We start from the raw sequence: 10,720 nt of genomic DNA, 5'->3' as shown, positions 1-10,720 counted from the left end.
AAAGTTCAATTGATTTTGTCACTAACCTCAACGATAGAACGGAGTCGAGTAACAGGAAAGTTCAACATTATCGTAATCCTGTGACCTGCTATCACCCAGATCATGGCGAGGATCCGGAGACCGTTGAGGCAATCCAGAGTCACATGGGAGGTCTGTGTGGAGAGCATATGGCGGCAGTTACTACTCAGGGAGAATGCACACAGGAGAGTGTTCTTTTCTGAAATCAGTCACCAGAAAAAAGCTATGAGAAAGATGGAAGAAATGTGTTTTCAAAGGAAAGTAGTAGATGAAAAGTGATTAACACGTCAGTGAACAAGATATGGCGGAGAGAGAAGAACAGGTTCCACGAAGAAAGCAAATATTAATGATGCAAAAGTTAATGGTATGGTAGGCTAAGACTGACTATGCCAGTAATAGAAATCAAATAGAAGTAAAAAAATATACAGGGACATGGAGCAAATAAAAGTTGTAATAAAATTAAAAGTGGAAAATTCATTAAACATCCGCATAGGTCAAAGAAAAACAAATTAGTATAGAAGAGAAAAAGAATTATTACAAAATGTGCTATTGGGATTGAAATTGAGATAAATCTAAAAAGCAGTATGCTGCAAAAAGGAAAGAAGAGAAAGAGAAAAATAACAATATTGTATTTATCTAAATAAAACAATACAAGTAAAAATATTAATCCTGATATATCGGTAAAAGGAAATTAATTCTATATGGTATGATATATAAGAAGAGATCATTGTAAGAATACCAAAACTTATTAAATAGTTCTTACCGGATCCCATGATAGAATTTTCGTACACAGTGCTCAGTATTACAAGGATGACTATGAGTGCAATTAAGAATCTGGAAAAGTAATAAGAAATTATTAGATTTTTCTATTAATATTTGAACATGTTTTGGATACCATTGGTTGGTTGGAAGATATTAGAAGACATAAAATCGCACGTGTTTGGGAAATAAAAAAATGCATGAACGGTGTTTGTTGTTTGATCAAAATAGTCTTGAGTGAAATTATTCTGTCATTCATAGCAAAATATGCTTAAAATAAAAGTAAATAATAATAATAATACTTTATGTACTCCACTTGTAATAACTACTTACAATATATTTTGGTGTAACAACTCGAGCATATAAAATATCCCTTACACATCAATATATCTTAAATCATACCGAACTCTTCCTACTGAATTGAAAAGTTTAAAAATATAATATTTTAGATTTTCAATCCTATTTGTGGCAAATGGCTTAAATAAAATGGTCCTTTTATCCATCTCAGATGCCCAATTATTCAAACAAAAACTCGAATTTATCATACTTTGAGTCATAATGTTCTTTATCCTATCGCCAACCTTGAACATTCTTTACAAGCCCCTTAATTGTTATGTTTCCTTGCTCTTCGTTAAGTAAGATTTATAAAGTTTGTTTTATAGGTCTTACAGATTTAAGTGGTAGGGGTTCTTTCCTGTCGATCAATGCTTTCTTCAACTCAGTCTAAAATCAAAAAAGTTATGTCTCCTATCTTTTATTGTTCTCTATACAAACCACTTCACTTGTCCGTTTAAGAATGAAAAATATGGTTCATTAGTCTCCAATTTCATTAGTCTCAAGGAGGTTTTCATGAAACTATAGAATTATCATTCTTAGATGTAAATTTGCAACATTTGTCAAGCACTATCTAACTGAGAAGTCCAACATTAGCAAACTTCTTAATTATGTTTAATATGATCGACGAATTTAAAGGATCTGAAGTGTCGAGGACACCTGTTTCTTGTGCAAGTTTGTTATGTTCAATATGGCATTGCGTTTTTTGATTTGATATCATTATCAATAGTTTTCCTTGTACAGAGGCTTCTTTTTAGTACCTACTATGCCTTACTTGGCCCTGATGAACATTATGCAGACTATTCTTGTAAAAACCATACCAACCTATGGTTAGTATAAAAGTAAAAACATAATTACTTTAAAAAAGATAAAGAGACAGATTCAAGAAATATTAGAAGAATACAAAAAATAATAATAATACTAAGAATAAAGGACAGTACTTACAATGATTTCCTTTTACTATAAAACGAGGAAAAAGAAACTGAACTTTAAATTCTGCTTACTCACATGACTATCCATTCCTTGACATCGAGAGGCACGGGGACACTAGAGGAACAACTGCTGTCTGAGACTATGGCAGTAGCGTTGATAGAGTTAAGAGCTACATTAAGGTGAGTCTTGACGTCCTGAGCGGTGCAGGAGGAGGGTACACAGACTGCAAACATCAGGTCTATCCGGAAGGCCTTCAAGAAAGGACGCTAAAGCAGACATTATAAAAAGTTAGAAAATTTTAATGCTGGAAAAATATTCTAAAAGAGAAATCTATAGTGAGAGTATTATCTGTTAGGAATTCCGGTCTGCTCAGAATTAGTCAAATGTGAAGTCACTTTTCAGGTTTAAATTTAAGGACTATTGGTTATATATTCTCGCACGTCTTCAGTGAAGTTTTTGTCGATACTCTATATTACTTAGTTAATTTTTGTTGTTTTTGAGGGTTATTGACGTTGTCTGATACTGAAGAAGTTTTGAGTTTTTTTTTTAAATTTGATTTTTGCTGACTTTAACAATTTATTACAAGATTTATGATAACCTGAGGATATGAAATATTTATAAAGCAACAGTGATACAATAACGTATTCAATGGATCTTAATGAAAAATACTTAATTAAAACAGATCCTAGCCATTTAAATACTGTACATAGTAACCTATTATCTTCAAAATAAAAAAATAAACATTTTGGTTTAATTTTAACAGCTTTAGATAACACCCTGGGTTTTATAAATATAGGCATAAGGTTTCGTAGCTCCCAAAAACTAAAAAAAAAACAAGACCAGTTGGAATAGTTATCTTAAATATCCTATCGCAGATTTCAGTTACCACAAAAATGTAACATATAATTCATAATTCACAAAAGAACTTTTGTAACAAATTAATATTTTTGAGTAGATAAGTTACATGTCAATATGTTGGTGAATAAACTGTAAATGTTACTGAGAAACCATCTTAATCCATGAATAAAGACAGTGTTAATGTTTCTAAATAGAAGCTCGAAGAAATTGGTCAATAGTTTGTCTAGTAAATCTTTTGCCATCTCGTCAAGGCACAAACAATAATAATGTTATAACGTTTGAATTACACTATATATATATATATATATATATATATATATATATATATATATATATTAATATTATTTTTTATTACTTTATTACTGATCATGACATTTAAAACATGGCAAAAACACTTATGTCTGGCGTTTTTTTTTGTTTTAAATTTGAATTAGTTCGTTTTCAAAAATTCTACTTGTCAGGTACTTGACATAGGTTTGTTGAACAACTCAACAACAAGTTTACACATCGATATTTATTAATTTGTTACATTGTATGGACAAGTCACCTGAATGAAACAATAATTGGATGCAAATTGTCTAGATGGAAGTACTTAATTCCCCTATTTATTGAGGAAGTTGTGTGCAGTTGATTTTTTTACGACTCAATTAAACATAGATAAATGTACAGTGACTGCTGCATATGGTAGATACCTACCACTTAATACTGCTGACTGCTAATTAGATGAATGACCACTATTACCAACATAGCAGGTATGTATTAAAAAGCAACTCATACTTTCATTATTTGGCATTTTATGAAGGGGTTTTCAAAGAAAACTATGGATTATTGTAAACTGTTCTCTACATAATGCGTATCAATGGTGATGGGTGGGGGGGGGGGGGGGTGGGGGGGGGGGGGGGTGGGGGGGGGGGGGGGTGGGGGGGGGGGGGGGTGGGGGGGGGGGGGGGTGGGGGGGGGGGGGGGCCCCGTGATAAGACCAATAACCCGAGAAGACATTGATCTATTTAATGAGAGGTCCCCACACTACCCTGGAGGAAGGCGACTGTAAAAACCATTCTGCTCATTCTCAAGCCTGGATGCAACCTCCACCTTCTCTCATGCTCCCGCGCGAACCCATTTCGAGACAGCCCTAGAGGATTCACACTTGGAACACCGCAGAACGGTTGAGGGCCCGTCATAATTGACGCTGAGCCCCGGTTGGCCAGGCATCAGCTCTTTTTTATCGTTCTCAGGGATCCCCCATGACCAGGAACCCAACAAACGTTCACATTGTTGATTCGGCAAGGGAGGAAAACGGCTTCATCAATTAACTTAAATTCTGTTTGTTCAAAGTGGTGTTATTCTGAACTTGTGGAAAAACATAATCTTCATTATTGACTTAAGTTCAACCTAGATTTATATTAGCAATGTTTATAAAATTTTTGAAGTCACTTATTTGAGTTGGATTGTTAATTTCTATACTATCATATACTAATGTCATTTTATCACAAAGTTTACTATTATTTCCTCTAAAACTATTTACAATGTTTTAAAATTATTTTTGTTTATCTGATTTAATGATCCTATTGTTATACAACTGAACTTCTGTATCTTCCTATGACAGTTGTGTATCTTAATTTATTTTCCTCAGACCTGTTGCTTTTCCAAGAGTTGGAGCTGGCAATCATTTCATTTTTCAAATTTATTATATAATTATTTTAGCCACACTATTTTATAGTTCACTTTTACAATTACTTATTTAATTGGACAAGCAATAAACATGTTTAAATGAATGATTCATACTTTTTGTTTACATATTATGTCTTATTATTAAAATTATTCTAACTTTCCATTCTGAGTCTAGCTTTTAAATCAGTAAAATATTTTTGTTCAAGCTTGCTTAAGGTCTAACTATTTGATTTTTTACAGTTTTGAATACATTTTTAAAAAACGATTTCATGATGATTAGAAATTAACGATTCAACAATGGCACATCTACTTTATCTAGGTTGATGAAAAAATTATCAATAGATGTTGCACAGTGTTCAGTTTCTCTAGTGGCCTCAAAGATTTCAGTGGTCAAGCCAAAGATTTTAATGATATTATTAAATTCTGCTGTGTTGCGATTTGGATTCCAAGAGATTTATATTTAAATCACCACCCGAGATGACATTTATTTTGTAGTTCTTACTATGTTGTATAAGTATTTTTATTTTGTTATAATTTTCAATAAACATTGAATCGCAAAAAAGTACTTGCTCCGCTGGGAGTCGAACCCGGATCTCTCACTTGCCGGGTGAATGTGCTACCATTACACCACAGAGCGCTTACTTTTTCCGATTCAATTATTTTGTATTTAGCCGTATCTGTCACATATGTGTTTTAAATAAGCAAACTAACATATGATCGGAAGACCAAATACCTGTCAAAACGACTTTTATTTACATTAAAATTGTATAAATGGCAAAAGCCTTATTTAATTTCAATAAACATTGAATCGCAAAAAGTACTTGCTCCGCCGGGAGTTGAACCCGGATCTCTCCACTTGCCGGGTGAATGTGTTCAATGTTATAAATTATTCTTGTATAATTATATGTTGTTCAGCTCAAATGTACATTTATTAAGGACATATTTTGATGACGTCATCACAGCTTATTCATTATCAAGTTGATTAACCAGAAGGAATATTCAGGGGAATTACAATATAACATACAGAAAAAATAAATAAACATACCACAACACAATCAATAAATAAACAACATGAAACGTATAATTTAGTAAACTAGTTACAAGGCTATTGATACAAGCATGATAGAAGCTTGGTGCAGCCAAGGGCTGACTGAGTGGTTGGTTCCTAATTCCAACTTATCATTGTTGTCCAATTGTAAAGAGGTAGATGTACTTTTATTATAGACAAGAGAGTTGAAAATGGAGTAGGAGCTGAATTTTAATTTGTTACTCAGTATTAATGATGTATGTTATTGCTTTTGAAATATGTATATATTTCATTATCTTATAATGTATCCACTACATGAATAGCAAAGTGGATTATTAAAGCAGTGCCTTTCAATATTGCATAATGCAGAAATCCAGATAGCATCATTGACCAGTGATAGAACCATAAAGCAATTTATCCTTGGTAATTACGTTGGGATGCTCTTTTTAAATCACATAGTAACACATTTTCCACACTCTATCACTAAGGATCCAGTTAACTTATTTTTAGATCCAGCCCACATGCTGAGGTTGGTAAGAAGACCACAACGGTATAGAATGGCGTTATATAGAACTTCTTAATACCGTCAAAAATTGATGAATAGTCCGGTTTGCCACACAAATATTGAGTGCCCCTGTTTCTGCCTCCCTTCAGTTTCTACAGAGTAATAAGGTAAAAATGCTGGATAATTGTAGCCCCACAATAACATTTACAATGATTTTAAACAAACTTTTTTTTAAACACTCTAAAATGTATAGAGTACGAAAGAAAGTTACAACAAAAGGTCTTTATACCCTGGATATGTTAAAAGCCTAAACTGACAAATAAAGCATAGCTATCAGTTATTGTGCGGTCTATGTGCCGAACTGTCTGCTAATGTGGATGTAAATTCACTGTAGTAGAATACATTTCTGGTTATGTTGTTCGGTGGATATTTTTCAAACTTGATTGCAAGGATTGTCTGGTGTCATTGAAAGAAAATAAAATAAAATATGAAAGTTCTTTAATTTTATGTTAAAAAAAAGGGGGGTAGAGTTGTAAAGTTCTCTCATGGGATTATATCAATTATTTGTAAAATTTCGGAAACTACAATGAGATCAGTTTGTTAATGATAACTTTATTAAGAAAAGACATGTAGTAAGCATCATGTCCTCAAAAGTTTTAAACTATAATATATTGTCATCCTATTTTGACCCATTGTTATATCTTTGTGTGCATAATATGAGAGTAAATTTTAATAGTGTCCTAACAACTGATGAATTCTCACATTTACGTTTAGACACAGGAAATGGGTAGTAACAGGAGTTGGATGATGGCAATGTAAGTAAGCTGGGATGTCTTTCAAGACCTAAAGACAGAAAGAAATTACCTGGATGTATCCAATTTAAGTTCTGGAAAAAGGACTTAGCCTAACGGGAATTTCACCTCACAATCTGTGTTGAAAGCTATACTTTTGATAATGTTACTACGGCATCCTATCCCTCCTAGACTATGCAATGGCACAAGAACAAGTTCAAACTGCACCGAAATATAGAGGCTACCATATTCACAGATGAAACCATCTTTATACTCCATAGGCCCATGATTCCTTCAGATTATCAGTTTCAATTAAAAAGATTGCAGTTCCCAGTCCAACTCTGTTTTTCTATGACATTGAATAAAGCTCAAGGGCAATCGTTCAAAGTAGCTGGAGTGGATTTAAGGAGCCCTTGTTTCTCCCATGTCCAGCTGTATGTAGCCTCCAGTAAGCCCACATGACTCTCGTGATTCTGGAATGCAAAGAACACAAAACCAATTTTGTATACAGGGAGATTTTAAGAGATAAACTTACAAATATTAATAACTGACTCATTTATTACAGTATTCAATACACAGTAATAGTTGGCACATAATAAACTAAGTGAAATAAGTTTGTGTTTATATACCTTAGCAAAGCATGGGTAATCATTCAGCTAGTGCTAAAAATAAAGTAAACAAGCAAAAGTTTGGCAGCGTAATACAGTCAAATGGTCAGTGTTTCATAATGGATAGGAAATAGTTTTATGGTTTTGGAATATGAGAATTTCTTTTTAAAAGAGTGATAGCAAAACATATTAAGAAGGAAAAGTTAATATGTTAATAGAGCCAGAAGCTGTTTCTGCAAGAGTCTCTGGGCAAAAGTGCTCCCCAAATGCCTATAGCATAAGACATATGCATACATATATTATGCTGCAAGCAGGACCTGTCTATCCCCATAGCATGCCAATCTACAAAGAATAAACTGACCAATACTGCTCCTGGCAATCAAGCATTGATTACCCAGCGTGACTTTATCTCCTAGTAGAAAATTTGACTGAAAGTTATTTGAGAGAATTGATGTGAAAATTAATCACCTTGATTTTTTATGTGTTGACAATTTGAGAGTTGGAGATCCACTGAAGTAGTGCGCTCCGCTCGACAAAAGCGTAGATTTTTGCGAAAGAGTGACAAGATTAGAAACTTAAGCGAAGATGTGTCATCTTTTGCTTAATCACCTCCTTGGTGCTGTCCACCACAAAGAGTGCCTTGAAAGATTTATCTGACTGCTCGGGTCTTGAGTTGTTGATTAAACTGTTTGAGGTCTTTTCCTTATTTTCTAAGGAGTTATTACAGTTCGAGACTTTTTTGTGCCCTCTAAGAAAGGTGCCCTCTAAGAAAGAATAGAAGACCTGAATTGCTTAGTGAGTTAATAGTAGGATTGCTTCAGATGATGTGAAGAGTTAATATTTTTTTAGAAAAGTCATTACAAAATTAGGTGATTGCGCAAATTCAGCAGATCCTCATCCAACTCCACCTTCAACAAGATCTATTTTTAGAATTTTTGCTTCTTTAGAGGAAAGATCCAATCAAGCAGGTAAGTGAGAGTAGACAAGAAGACAGCAAATTTGGAGTCTGCATCATCATCAGCCCTATATGACAGCCTGATGTTTGACAACGAATTGGGCAACACACAACATAAGAAGGCTCCCTTTGCCACCAACTCGCATTACAGTTGACACAAGCACTTCAATTGACTGTATATGCACTAATATATTCCAGAACATGACCTTAGTGCAACAATTTTACAAACTGGACTATCGGATCATACCGCCCAAATATGTATGTAGCCTGGACTTTTGTAAAAATGATGACAACACGCAAACTCTTCGGCGACAAATGGGAAGGAGAAACCTTGACCAGCTCAAGTCACTGCTTTCCATAAAAAACTGGGATACTGTCTATAATGCTGAAGATGCGGAAACAGCATATAACATATTCGAAGGAGTGCTGCAAACTGCCCTTGACATCTCCTGCCCTCACAAGAAGAGCAAAAATAAAACTAAGAGTAAACCAATTCACTACTATGACCAAGAATCAGCTGAGATAAAAGCTGCCTACTTAAGAGCCACAAACACCTATGAAATTACCGGAAGGGCACAAGATAAAGAAAACTATGGTAAACATAAAAAAAGAAGTACGACAGAAAACTAAGGATGTTGCAACAAAATGCAAATACACAGAAAATAATGACATCTGACAACAAATCCAAAGCTGTAATGGGACATAATACATACAGAGACCAATGCCAAACAACTTAGCAAAACGTGTCCTAAGCTAAAACATTGACGATGTAGAGGTAGACAATCCTCTTCAGGTAGCTGAACAACTAAACACTTTCTTTACTCAGATAGCAGAAGTGACATTACAGCAAAACAACCAACAGCCAGGAGACAGCAGATTAGAAGAGGACCTAAACCTCTTAAACCACCCTTTAATACAACCATTTGATCTGACCGCCACAACATGGGAAGAAGTAAGTCAAGTAATACACAACCTAAAAAACAAATCATCGAGTGGTACAGACGAATACTCATCAAAAGTTGTAAAGCATTGCGCAGTGGAATTGATTCATCCTCTTGCATCAATTATAAATAAATCATTTTCCCTGGGCCAATTCCCAACAAAGCTTAAAGTCTCCAAGGTCTATCCCCAGCACAAAAAAGGACCAAAAACTGACCCAAAAAACTATAGACCCATTTCCTTAATATCAACGTTTTCAAAAATTATTGAAAAAAATAGTATTGAAGAGACTAATGAACACATCTTACACAACAGGACTTAATTACTGACTGCCAGCATGGCTTCCAGAAGGGAAAAATCTACTTTATCTGCCATCATAAGTCTGGTCGAATCTATAATTGACAGCATAGAGGAGGGACAATTTGTCACTGCCTTATTCCTAGACTACAGTAAGGCCTTTGATTGCTTAGGACACAGCCTCATCTCTAAAAAAACTTGCAGCTTTGGGAGTAACAGGTCTGGAAAACAAGTGGTTTGATAGTTATCTCAAAGGGAGATCCCAAATTGTGGAGATTCAGCATACTACATCTGGCGTCACTAGCATGTTCAGATCTTGTCCTCAACCAATTACTAGAGGAGTCCCACAGGGGATCTGTGGTTGGGACCCATTTTGTTTATTCTGCTGACTAACGACTTCCCAGCTCTAATTCAAAATGAAAGTACGAGCTGCATAATGTACGCAGATGATACCACTCTTCTTCTAAGAAATGACACAGCTGAACAATTGTACAGTAACTCTATCACATCATTAGAAAGCGCCATAATCTATAGTAAATTAAATGACTTAGCAATAAACCCTGACAAAACTACACAGGTACACTTTAGCAGGAAGAAAGAGGTACCAGCAAGCATTCCCAATATACCAGTGGCTAACCAGATCAAGTTTTTGGGAGTAACTCTCGATAGCAGACTCACATGGGCCAGATCATGTAAACAACATATGCAATAAAATTAGTACAGGCATCTACGTTGTTAAACGTATTAAATGGGTAGGCTCTCTGGAAGCGGCAAAAATAACCTACTATGCGCTAATAGAGTCTCACATTAGGTATGGCCTTATAGTCTGGGGAACCTCCCAAGGAAACCTCAAGAGAGTTCTGGTACTCCAAAAGAAGGCAGTCAGGACCCTTGCAAACCTTGAGCCACTACAAACTTGCCGACAGGCCTACCAGACCCTAGGCATACTTACAGTACCTGCACTTTACATTTATGAAAGCCATCTTGCACGTAGATAAAAACTACATCTGCAGACTCCACATGGAC

General features: G+C 34.9%; 1 protein-coding gene across 1 annotated transcript in view; it reads right to left on the bottom strand.

Annotated features, from left to right (window-relative positions):
• Window positions 1-9,772, bottom strand: part of LOC124355628 (nose resistant to fluoxetine protein 6-like) — a 53,629-nt gene extending 43,857 nt beyond the window's left edge. The window contains exons 1-4 of the mRNA XM_046806789.1: window positions 9,728-9,772; window positions 2,119-2,309; window positions 782-852; window positions 27-217 (exon numbers count right to left, since the gene is read on the bottom strand). Of these exons, the coding sequence (XP_046662745.1) occupies window positions 27-217; window positions 782-852; window positions 2,119-2,309; window positions 9,728-9,772 (498 nt within the window). The remainder of the gene's footprint in view (window positions 1-26; window positions 218-781; window positions 853-2,118; window positions 2,310-9,727) is intronic.
• Window positions 9,773-10,720: the final 948 nt, after the last annotated feature.

Source organism: Homalodisca vitripennis, chromosome 2 (genome assembly GCF_021130785.1).
Source record: "Homalodisca vitripennis isolate AUS2020 chromosome 2, UT_GWSS_2.1, whole genome shotgun sequence".
NCBI lineage: Eukaryota > Metazoa > Arthropoda > Insecta > Hemiptera > Cicadellidae > Homalodisca > Homalodisca vitripennis.
Note: the sequence above shows the minus strand (reverse complement) of the source record. Positions and strands in the feature narration are given on the sequence as shown.